This window comes from Channa argus, chromosome 17, assembly GCF_033026475.1.
Source record: "Channa argus isolate prfri chromosome 17, Channa argus male v1.0, whole genome shotgun sequence".
Classification (NCBI taxonomy): domain Eukaryota; kingdom Metazoa; phylum Chordata; class Actinopteri; order Anabantiformes; family Channidae; genus Channa; species Channa argus.
The window spans coordinates 9573929-9587106 of record NC_090213.1 but is presented as its reverse complement, the minus strand read 5'-3'; the positions used below and the strand labels follow the sequence as shown (position 1 = coordinate 9587106).

Genomic DNA, 13178 nt, shown 5'->3' with positions numbered 1-13178 from the left:
AGAGGGGTAAATGCAAAAGAAAGTAAAAAAACAACAACATGAAAAGAAGGCTCTGAACCCTTACCTTCCTACCCTCAAGGAAGTTGAGAGCTGTACCAATGTTGGCGACCCAGTGGATTCTTTTTAGCTTTGTGCCTTGCTCACATGGCTGCAAGGTAAATAGATAGTGTAGTTACAGGAAAGAAAAATATTTTTATAGCTATTGGCTATAGTACAGATATGAAAATGCACGTAAGCTACAACATTTGTAAAACCACACAATCAAATAATAAAACAGCGATTAAAACAGATTTTTTATTTTTTTTCAAAATAAAACAAAAAAGACACAATAGTCCAATCAGAGCTGTTGGAATATAAACAGGCAGATCAATAGGACATAGACAGCTTAGACCTTAGGTTATATTGGCCAAGCAGAATCCTCAAGCTGTTTGTCTTTTCTATGGTGTGTGTGTTTTTGAACTTTGATCTGACCTTGTTAATCTGGCTTTTCCTATTCAATTCAAACATCCTAATAAATTCAGATCAATAAGCATTTGGACTTAATTGTGGCTTGTTTCACATGCACTGCATTAAGTCTATAGCCATTCTGAGATTGGCCAGAAACACCAATAACACCAGCTACATTATAGCCTTATCACAGATAATCAAAAATAACTAGACCGATCCATGTTATATTAGCTCAACGAGATATGATTAAATTAAATCCAGTGAGATCAGGGGATATGAATTGTTTGAAGTCTGCGGCTGGATCACATGACCTTGAGACTCACCAATTTCTGCCCAGAAAGTACTTCCAGCAGGGCCAGCAGCATCACACCATCCTTGATGTCCTCAAACAGGTCTGTTACCACCAGAGGCGGGACACACTATGTGATGAAATAAACTTGCATTATTTGTTTTTTAACTTTTGTAAAATTCATGTAAACAAGCACAAATGATGTAGAGCATTAACACATGGGACAAAAGAAAATATAATCTTTTTTGGCTCTTGTCACTAAAGATGGAGAACCTCTGATTTTGTATGTCTGATTAAAAATTTCTTCTAGAAACAAAACCTGAAGACATGATTTGATAAGTAAGGGGCTAAGTCAGGGTTGTACTTTATTAAAGGTAGTTACATAAATTATTGTTTACATAACTGTTGATGCCATAAACTCAGAGAAAGCGTCCTCAATTTTTATGGAATGCAAAGACCTTGGATTCTAGTCTTATTAGCAGCTCTTGCTATGTACATAAGGCAAGTGTTCTTTCTGGAAATGATCCTTCTGTAAGTAAAATAAACCAGAATACAATAAATATGTTACAATGTTAAGACTTTCGTTTAAACTTGTGAAACAGGGATGAAGGAAATCTTTAAAAAAAAAAACTTGGTGGAGCCATGTATTACTGACAGCCAGACTCAGCCATAAGCAGAGGCTCAGCATGCTCTGAATGAGGTCTTCAAATCCGAAAATATGCTGATGATTTCAAAAAGGATGCTTTTCATTGACTCCCACCCTGACCCGACATAGACTACCACACTTGAGAAATCCACATATCTCTGTTTCTTGGCGACGCCACATCAAGGATTTTTCTTAAAGCACAGTCACATGCTGGGGCTGAGGAGAGGTTTAGAGGGGGTAAAACGTTCAGACGTTCACAGGGAGATTAGCAGCAATGGGAGTGGGTACGAAAGAAGAAAGAGTGTAAAACTGAGATGATTGCACTAGTGTGTCTGCGTGAGCATGTGCAAATGGAGTGTCTGTGTGATTAGAAAAACATAGTGAGAGGGGTAAAATTGAGTAGAAAGAGTGGCAGCGAGAAAGATGATAAAAGGCAGAGAGAAGGGACACAAACCTCTTGCCTTTCAAAATTAATTACCAAATACAGTAGCTCTTCTTGCTAATTCCTCCACTAATGTCATTTCATGGCTTTGGATATTAGTATATTCAGACAGCACTTGTGTCCCATCATAAACTGACAGAAGAACCACTTTAAAAAAAAACCTTCAAAGGGATAAATTATACCACAAGCTAATTGAAGTTAAATTCACCTATTTGTTCATTATAATCCCAAAGCTAATAAGGAAATTTCTGACTAATTACAAAATAAGAAAGTAATATCCATTGCCTCCGCTCAGCCACATGGGGTTAAAAAAAATAAATCAAGGACTTAATGAGCTAATTACATATGAGTGTCTGGGTTATAATTGATTGTGAGCAGATGAGTTTTAGGATGTGTGTCTGTCTGTGCGCTCGTGTTATTCCCCCGGTATACTTGACTCTGTGGATTCCAAAAGATCCACTGCTTAAAAAAAGGAGGGATGGGGAAACAAAGACTGAAAGATTTCATTTGGAACTGCAATAACAGCAATTTGAAGGAACAGTCCATACTAGAACCCTATTGATCAAAATTTTCAAGGTAAAGTTATTCTGAAACAGCATAATTTGCATAATAAAATCAATAATGTAAATGACATGAGCTTAAAGTATCACTTTAAAATATATTTTGCATCCAAGCAGGGAAATGGCTGCAGGCCAAACCCTCCAACAAATGTCATGCAATGGTGTTCATGTACAGTAATTACAGCAGACTTTGCTTCCCATGTGAATACGTTCCTTTTGTTAGAAAGTGTCAACAAAAAGGAGCAAGAATTAATAAATAATTCCCAGTGACTTGCCTTAACATTATTACAATCCAGTACAGCAGCTCTGCCATTAATTCTACTTTCACAATGTTATAATTTGTGAGTTTCAGTGAAAACGGTCAGAAAGGTGATAATTTACTCTCTGTTCATTATTGAGGTCATAGCGGGTAGTGGATTTGACTGGAGTGCATTATAAGAAGAGGTGAAGTTTTGGCCACATTATTCATTTTAAATGCTCAGAGACCTGATAATGATCCTACAGCAGATGTCAGGTAATCAGCAAAGTTATTACAGTTCATCCTGGGGGATCAAGATTGTGTGCGCGTCAAATTTCATGGCAATCTCCGATCAGGGATCATCAAAATCCGAAGGATTTGTCCTCTGGGAACCACGAATACTGTAAATAAGTTCATGGTAATCCATCCAATGGTTGTTAAGACATTACAGTTAAACTCTGTGTGCATGGAGTAGTCAATGTCATCAACCCAATCGTCCTCTTCGCCCACCATAACATAAACAGTTTGGGGGGCAGGGAAGAAAACAGTGGAAGAGGAGCATGGAGTGTTACTTTACTGCTGCTGTAATCTCTAAGAACACTTCACTGATTACTGCACTAAAGCTGTTTGCCCGGAGAATGCCTGAGATGGCTAGACCTCTGCCACTCACACCGTCCACGTACTAATTAACTTTAACCTTGTCAGAAGGGATTTGTCAAAATGAAAATCTGGGGTCTGTTCACTGAATCCTGTCTCTGGCTGCTAGGTATAACTGGAAAGCCTGCTACTTAAGTAAGATGCAAAAATCATCTTACGTTTAAATTAAAGAAACAACCTGACTTGCTTCTCCCTTACAGTTAATGCATTTGGTCCATAACTGGTCTCTGAGTCTGGTGAACTACTCTGAGTAATGAGAGTCATTAATCTTTTGTATAAATTACCAGCTCCAATATGTATCTCAGAGAAACTCTTTGTCAGAGCTCATAAGACTTCCTTTGTTATACCTGTGGAGTGGAAAAGTAAGGGGGAGGGGAGTGATAGTGAAAGGAAGCCCTCATGCCATGTCTCAACTCACCTAACGATTAATCACATACCTTTAGGCACTGAATTAAAGACCTGTGATAACTGGATTGGTCTAATCATCTGCATAGCCAAGGGCATTACCTATCCCTATCAAAGCAAAGCTACACTGTTAAAGCTTCTTCCCTCTTTATATCCTTCTCTCTGTCTCGTTTCACACAATATTTTTGACTAACATTTCTCTTAAAATGCTTCTTTGTCATAGTTTTTTTAGATGTGAGAGAAGCTCATAGGATGCCAGTTTATAACTATTAATCACTACCGAATGACATCAGCAAGAAATTCACTTCCCTCTTACAAGAGATCCTCCACACCAGCTGGACTGGCTTATGCCCCACACTTGTTACAAAGTTCTCTGCACTGAGGATCATGATATTTTTAAAGACAAATATAGGCCAACCATTGTCACTATGACAACATCAGGCAGCAGGTGAAAGGTAAGCTGTTTTATGATGGGCGAGATAGATCAGCGGGATCAGCCTTTTGCAGCCCAACCCCATGCTTCACCACCGAGCCATTTTTTTTACAGATTACACACCATGTGATACGGGTGGGTGTATATTGTGGATTTTTTTTTACCTTCATCAGAGTCAAGTTAGCTGTATTTTCCCTCAGTTTAAGTGCCTAAGCTGAGCTAGGCTAACCCGTTTTGATTTTCAGTCTTTGGGTTAAGCTGTATTTTTAAATGCAGACGTAAGAGTGGTAGAGTGGTATTATTCGAATCTATCATGGCAAGAAAGCAAATATGCAAATATCTTATAAAGCAAATAACTTCCAAAATTCTTTTAAGCTTTTGAATACAGCTTTTCAAGGATCCCTACTCATTAATATCTGGCTGAATCGCCTTTTCCCGTAATCACTCAAACACCAGCATTTTTAAAGATCACAAAATAAAGAAAAAAACTGCTCCCCTCTGTTGCATCAGAATTACTTAATAAATAAAGTATGTGCTTACATTATTAAAAATTCAAAGCATTTAAATATTGGGTTGTGGGCAATTTTCTGCTGGCACGGTGCTGAGACACGATATGTGATATTATGTCATGGTTTATTTCTTTCAGAGTGCTTTTCAAATCAGTTTTCTGCTCCATGTCACTATGGTTCAAGGCCTCCACAGCTGTCATAATCAAATCAGAAACCGTGAGAGGAGCGTCACAGATTGAAATAACACTTAATTGTGTTGCCCTGTGCCATATTTCCCTTGTCCACCCATTCCTGACACACTAGTCAAGCACTAATGGGTTAAATTAAGGAGCCCTAATGCGGAATAATAGAATAGTACATGCATATGATAGCACGTCAAAATACAGCACCATCAAGCAATTTCATACAGCACAGTACAGTTTATCCAAGCTCAGTGAAGAGGAAAAAGAGGGATAGTCTTTAATCTCTTATCTTAAACTATCTAAATTGGCCTATATTAAGATAGAGAGCTTAAATTACTGATAGTTGGCTTACAGGAAAAATTATATACAGTGTAATAAATGCAGATGATTAGAGTGAGGGTAAATCCTTGCTTAAAGGAATAAAAAGGAATATAAAAATCATGTGAGAAAGAATGTCAGTGTGTGTGGTCTTAGCTGGCATAGCCAGTCACATGACCAGCTCCACAGTGTGTTATGGAAATGGAACAAATGTCATGGCGAGCACAGTGGCTGGAGCACAGAAGGGCATAGTGATATGAAGCAGAGAGGCAATAAAACAGGAAAGTTTTCAATTTACAAACACCAGCACCATTGTTTGTATAAAGAAACAACAATGTTGGCATTAGGACAAGGAATCAACCAAACTCTTACCTTTGCCAAGTGGGAATTGATCCATTTTGTGAATGTCCTTTTCTGTACTGCCTCTTGCTCATCTGTAAATTAGAGCCAAGAGCATCATTATCAGTCACGAGCAATAATAAACAAAGAGGGAATTAGAAGACAATCTTCCCATTGACTATTGTTTTGAGAGCTGATTTGGTTTGCAGAGCTGGATGGTTACAATAATTATCTTTGATATTATTACTTTTTGTCTAATTTGTCTGAACGCAGTCACACCAAATCACAGCTTACAGTATATGGATGCGGTGAAGGAAGGCTTTTGATATTTCAAGACATTTTCACCAGCTGGACTTGAGCTTGTAGTGGACAGAAAATCCTGCTCTCAAAAATGCCCTTTAAATAATAGAAAGGCAATGGTTCTTTCTGTGTGGTGACACATATCTTTGTGTGATCTATGAGACATATTTCGTTTTTGTGACCATAGTTCAAGGATGCAATCTACTGCTAAAATACTGGTTGGTGCAATAATCACATAAGGTCGACCTTACCCTTAAGGTAATGAGTTACCCACATATGGGGGAAGACATTGTTTGTGGCGGCTGCAGTGATAAAGCCCATTTAGCAAAGGCACAGTCAATAGCATAGATCTCTGCTGATGATGTCCTCTTAAAAGCCACTCAGGTTAAATGAGGACAAAACATAAATCAAGCCTTGTTTATTATATATGCACAGGCAAACATGCAGAAAGTTGACAGTTCATAGGATACACCCAGCTAGTTAAAGCAACAAAACAATTCATATTAATCATTATTTAGACCACATTAGTTTAGCTTATTGTAACTGTCAAGTGAGTGTAGTATATACATATGAAGCTTTGACCAACTAATGCAATTAATTTATCTTTCCTGATACAGTTTATTGTTGCCCACAGGTCATGCAATAAAAACTCTGATTTTTCCCAGTTGCATCTGGAACCCTAACATTCTTGAACAACTGTCGAACATTTGCCATTATAATGTACACCCCACAGATCTATACTCTACCTGGGGAGCATTCAGTCATTCACAGTGACTGTCACAAGTGAATGTGTCCCATCTGCACCACAGAGCAATATCCTTAGCATAAGATAAGCATGACATCAGTGAGAGAGACATCTGACACAGTGCATTCCTCTACCTTAATGAAATATGCTGACGGTTTGATTACGCTCAGGTTGGTTAGTGTGTTAGCAGGAACTGTTGGCTGATTTGAAGTGTGTGCATTGAAGATGGGATGGGGTGAATGTGGGGGGGGTTGTTCATACATAATGCAGGTACATTCACACATAGCCTACGTACCACTGAGCAGTTCCCTGTTGTATGAATTAATCTTTTGATTGGTTCTGGGAGTAATCAAATATTGATAGGTAAAATACTGGATGGGAATGAGAACGATTTAGCCCTCACTGAATGCTGGACCAGAAACATCTGTGACAGAGAACATGTCTGCATGTGTGTAGAGCGTTTCAGTCTCAGGGACGAAGTGACTTTGAACTATGCACACACACACACACACACACACACACAGTAGCACTTAAGCACATACACAGATGCTCGGATTGTTTCAATATGACAAAGGAAAAAACAGCCTTCCTCAGCAACAAAGGCTTGCAGCACCATTTTAAAGCACTTGATTACCTTCTCGGCTAGTGTTGACCATCATTAGTCATATGACAACTGAATTATAACCTTAATGAAATACTGTCAAAAACTAGTTTGCTGTCTCAGAAGCTGTGTCTACTAATAGGTTCGAACAGGAACAAGCTCAATTTCAGACACATAAACAAACTCAGTGCAAACAAACTGTAAAGCTACTATTCAAAGCCATATTCTGTTTTGCTCACTTTACTATAGGATGGATAGATAATATGGCAAGAAAACAAATCCAAAGAAATATTATTGTAATTTCTCTTTTAGTCTTATCTTATCTCAGACAGTGAGACAGACGGAGTGCTGAATGCGTGGTATCCAAAATAAGATGAGTAGACAGGCAGACAGCCACAGGGTCAAACAGAGAAATTCAAAATCAAATATTTTACCAGTCTGTGCTGTGACACATGCATGAGCTCTTACTTTTTTGGGGGGGTATCCTTGCTTCACCTGCTGTAGGCTTAAAGCTCAACAACCTCTACACAAAGACACACACACACACACTCTTCCAAGGTGGAAACACCTCCTGTGAATGTCTGACCATTTTGGTACCACACCCACAGTCACAATATCTGCTTTGCACAAAACACTTAGCAGGGAAATGTACACTGCAAAATGGACACACTTACATACACTGGGCACGTACAACCCATACTGCAGTGTCAAGCTAAATAACACACATAGCCACACACACAGACACACACACACACACACACACACACACACACACACAAAATGTACTTTTATTTTTCTCACACTCTCACCTCAGCAGAGAGCCATGCACACACTATCCCACTTACCGCGGAGGCATTGGTAGACCCCTGTCACCAGGTTGAGGGATGTGCTCTTTTTCTGTGGGGCTTCACCCTCTGCTCGCCGTGCCATCTTGTACCACAAACTACACCTTGAATACCGCCTGTTTTCATGGGGACGCTGAGAAGACATCCACGGTGACCTCCAGGTGAGGCTACACTTGCCCTTGCCCCTGCCCTTGCTCCCTCTCCCCTCTGTTTTGGGGAGGTGTCTTTAAAGAGCTCCCTGGAGCACTGGACTTTCCGAGATGACAGCAGCGAAACTGTTGCTCTGAGGCTAAGCAGTAATGAAGGTTGTTACCCTCCTCTTGTCTTTTGCGTTTTGCTGTCCTGTCCTGTCCTGCAGCAGCTGACTGCAGACTCAGATTCAGTGTTTTTCCTGCCGGTTAAGCAGCTTGGGAGTGCAGCGTGAGTGTACGTGTGATGCAAAGACTGTGTGTGTATGAGTGAGTGCAGCGCAGTGCCGGCTTGCCTCAGCATCAATCTTAGTCCATTTCTCCCTCTCTCTTTCTTTCCTGTCACATACTCTATCTCTGTCTTTCCCTCCCACGTTCTTCCTCTCTATCGGTCTCTCTCTCTCTCCCCCTCCTCTTAATTTCTCACTGTAGGCTGCAGGAACAATCACTTCCCTCAACTAGCCAGCCAATCAGAGTGCGTGGGAATGAGTGATGTCACACCAGCCCCGTCTTGATGTGGAGAGGAAGAACAGAGTGGTGGTGGGTGGCTGAAGGGAACAGTTTAGCAGGTTAAGAAGGGAGGAAGTGGGAGCTCCATTGTGACAGCATCACACAAACACAACCTAACAGAGTGTCCACACATACATGCAGAAATTCCCTATTTGCTGCCAACACACTAACACCAATCCTCCCACTGTCTCTCATCTACACAGATACCATGTGGTGTTTCAAGGCTTGCAGCTTTTTACTCTATAGAGCCTGCAAGGGTGGCAGACTATCTGTGGCTTCTTCCCGTCTGATCTGCTACTGTACTCCCTTTAAAAAGGATCCTCTTTCATCTGAACCACATTCACATACAGTGTGTCTGTCTGTTTGTTTTTTTCGGTGGGAAGAGTACTGAATAAGACTGAACACAATAGAGAGGAAGACAATATCTGAGCTGAGGTTCGGATGTCATATCACCGATTCAAGCAACTGGAGAAGCAATGAATAAACACAGTACACACAGTAATATTAAAGTCTAAAGTTTGAATAGGCAAGATAGGCGAGCCTAGAACAAATAAATCAATTTTAAAAGTGTGATCGACATCGCAGCTTGTAAAACTTTATCATCAAACTGGGCAACAAACAAACACCACCAGAGATAATGGGAGCATTGTTCATCCAAGTATTGTGAAATCAGCATCTAAAGAGTCACTCTCTCTAGTAGCAAGAGCTACTATTGCTGATACTAGGAAGTGGATAAAGCCAAAATTACCCCAACCCCCTCTGCTGCTGCATTAAAATTATAGCAGGAGAAGTGTTTCAGTAGGTGACCCCCTCCGTATTTTGCTGTCTGCTTTGTATCTCTTTTTCTAGCCAACCTATGCTCTCTTTTATTCAGTCTGTTGTTTTTCCTCTTTTTTGTCCCTTATTTTCTCCAACACACATACCCACACAAAACACAAACACAGCCAGGGTGAACTCTGTCAATATTAAAAGCTCTTCTTTGAAACCAAATTCGGAGAGTTTCCTGCAAAACAATATTCATGCCGAGGAGCATCGTGGGTCTTATATCTGGCTTAAAAATGAAAGGACCATTCATCATTTGTGTAATTTTCTCTTTTGTTCTTTGGCTTCCCCTAAAAGGGATTTTAATTATGAAGGTCATCAATAACCAATGGCAGCTGTCATCCGCTATCTGTCTGCTGATAATCATACTGCTGACACTCCTTCATTAAGTAACCCTGAAACTGGCCGTCATATTACTATCATTAGCCTATTCCCTGAATCCGTCTTTGAAATGAGTGTCTGTCAGTGTCAATTTCACCTATTTGTATATACGGCATTATTACTGTGTATGTGCCTCAGTGTGAAATATTATAGATTGACTGAGAGTTCAAAAAAATATTCATGCAGTCCTATTTTTTCATATTTACATATACATTGCCTTGCAGCACATAAAAAAACATTATTTTATGCCAGTGGAAAGCAGAATCCATTGGGACATTCTCATTGTAAAAGCTCACAGTCCCGGCTCAATAATATTACTGCGAGACAATTTGTTGGCTAAAGCCAGACCAGCCTATATAGCTCTCATTCTTGCTCTCTTTACAGTTCATACTGTTTTTGCGGCACACAATATCAAGCGCCTATGTGCCATGTTTTTTTGATCTTAAATAAATTAATCTTCAATTTACAAGGGTTAGGGAACTATCCAAGGTGCTGGACCTGACACTGAGATGCGTTCTAACTTCCAAATGACTCAAATTTATTACGGAATTCATAGCGAAGCAACAGAAAATAACAATGATAGCAGTGGTGGATGTGGTGGATGATAGACTTGTTATTTCTACTTTTTGGAGAATTCTTCCCGTTAGTAGCCATAGCATAGAGTGAAAAAAACGAAACCTCCCTGGGGAGCTAAGCTGTTAAGAAAAACAACCCCGGGACAAAATCAAAACAAGATGCTGAGGATTCAAGGAACTTATTAGGCTTCACCGTGGGAGTTAAAAGAAATGTAGGGAGAGCAGGTGCTGTTACACAAGCACACATACACACACACAAACACACACACACACATACACACAGAAAAAGAGAATAAAATTAGCTGAATGGAGACAATCATTTTCACATCTACTGTATGAGCAAGAGTAAACCAACAAGCTCCTTTAGGCTGCAGACTACAGAAGTGTTTTCAGGGGTGGGGGGTTTAAACAGACTGAACCTCAGCTGGTCTAGATCCCTAATGGAGCTCCTGGCAGCCCTACAGTACACAAGATACCCCTCTGAGGTTTTGGAGGTTGGACCTGGGTCAGCGCCTGATGCTCACACAGGTATATCTGCAGGGTGCGATGCTTTCTGCGGAGAGTAGGAACAGCCACTTTTCAGCTATGAAAGGAAAAACAAACTGACTCCTGGAAAGTGAAATAATGCTGCTTCTGCCCATATTGTAATCTCGTCACCCTGAAGATATTTGGGTTTGCTTTCTGAGCATCCAAGACCATTTATTTAGCCCTATGAGAAGAGTATAGAGGCACAGCTCCACCTAGTGGATAGGCAGAGCTTTAAGTATGTAAATTTCTCTTTGCAAGTGTCTGTCTGAAGAGCAGACATGAGTCAGAAGGCAAGGAAAGACAAGAGACGGTAACAGGGGACATACCAGGACAGGAAAATGAACAAGCTTAGCATTCCCTCTAAAATGACCCTGCCCTGTGGATCTCTCCCAATCTATTAATGACTCCACAACTCACTGGCTATGATAATGGAAGGTCAGATATGGACAGGAACTACAACCACATACTGTACAAGGTTACATACTTTGCTGTCAACTATTAATTTAGTATTTTGTATTCATTCAATTATATCACCTTAATATAATTGAAGATGGTGGATATTTAAATTAAAAACACTACTGTACCATGCCATTATGAAAAGGGAGATTCACAATGGCAGTGCATCTTCTACTGTAGTACAGCATTAATACAGAACGTGCCTATTAAAGCATAACGCATCCATACTGGATATGCTCCATACGCACACACACATACAAGTCAACTCACAAGTTCACACACAGACACACACAAACGTTCATGATCCACCACACAAGCGTACAAAGTGAGTTAACAGGTTTTGGTGGCTTTTCTGTCCCTCTATTCCACCCAAATGCACCTTTATCCACTTCCTGATTTCAGCTCTTCTCTTCTAACCCAACAATTCCTAATTTAAAAAAACCCTTCTCTGCACTTCCATTGGAGTACTTTAGCCCTTACACTCAATAACACCCTCTATCAGACACTTGGCACCTCCACTCAACCCTCACATGCACATTCAGCCTCTCCATTCACCATTCCACTTCATTTACAGCGCATTTTTAACCAGTCCATACATAAGTGCTAAGACGGAAGTCCAAATGCCAGCCCATTAGCATAGCTAATTACATTTCAGTAATAATGACACCACATTAAAGAGAATAAGGAGGGGGGAACAAGTCAAAGTGATTATCAAAACAACCCTTTTCCTCTTTCAAGCACCATCACTCCCTTTTCAGTAGCAGATGTGCAGAGGAGGCACTTTGTCGTTGACAAAAATGTCCAAATATCACAGTGTTCATTAAAGCCAGGCCACGGATACAGTAATTTAAGTAATTTCAGCACCTGCAGTACTGACACACTAACACACTAACACACACACAGAGCACTGAAGTAGATGAGCATATGACATAAGCAAAGGTATTTCTAATGTATAAAGAAAAACAGTAAATGTGTAGTAAAAATGGAAAACAAATAAATTAAAATATATTTAAAATATATTCTAATCTTAAAAGAATTATCCATCCATTATCTGTAAACGCTTATCTTGTGTAGGCGCGCAGCGGGCTGGAGCCTACCCCAGCTGTCATAGTGCAATTGGGGAGGGGTGTACACTCTGGACAGTTTGCCAGTTTATCTCAGGGCCAACACAGAGAGACATACACGGACAGACAACCATTCACACTCACATTCACACATTCGGGCAATTTTAGAGTCCCCAATTGACCAAACATGCATGCCTGTTGGCTGTGGGATGAAACCGGAGTACCCAGAGGAAACCCAAGCAAACACGGGGATGACACGCAGATGCCAACCCGGAATGGCCACAGTCGGTCGTGGATGCGAACCCGCAACCTTTTAGCTGTGATGTGGCAGCGCTGACCTCCAGATTGAAAGAATTAGCTTGAGGTAAAAATGTATGTGATTTTTTATTTGATTCCTTAGTGATAGAGATTCTGCAGAAAATAAAACATCAACCTGGATGAGGTGAGTGTTATAGTAAGTGGCACAGCACGAAATTTGGGCTACAAACTTCTTCCTGCTTTTCAGGACTCCTTTAACAGAGGAAATCCATTCAGCTGAACAAATTTTAGACCTTTACACAAACAGACTCAACCTGCCACTAACACAAAGAATCTATTTCACTGGAGGCACCAGGGGCCATATCAAAACCCCACTCTGTGCCAACAGGAGCATTACAAAGACTCAATTTAGCTTTGAAAAAATATTTTCAGCTTGATGA

The 13178-nt window shown here is 40.2% G+C and overlaps 1 protein-coding gene across 16 annotated transcripts in view; it reads right to left on the bottom strand.

Annotated features, from left to right (window-relative positions):
- Window positions 1-13178, bottom strand: part of syne1a (spectrin repeat containing, nuclear envelope 1a) — a 123951-nt gene that overhangs the window by 104341 nt on the left and 6432 nt on the right. For 6 of the 16 annotated variants that reach the window (XM_067481330.1, XM_067481332.1, XM_067481337.1 and 3 more), the window contains exons 1-4: window positions 7957-8472; window positions 5499-5560; window positions 771-866; window positions 65-148 (exon numbers count right to left, since the gene is read on the bottom strand). In XM_067481330.1, the coding sequence (XP_067337431.1) occupies window positions 65-148; window positions 771-866; window positions 5499-5560; window positions 7957-8101 (387 nt within the window). In that variant the 5' untranslated portion in view covers window positions 8102-8472. Of the gene's footprint in view, window positions 1-64; window positions 149-770; window positions 867-5498; window positions 5561-7956; window positions 8522-13178 lie in introns of those variants that run through there. The other 10 variants (XM_067481342.1, XM_067481339.1, XM_067481336.1 and 7 more) reach the window with 8 other exon arrangements.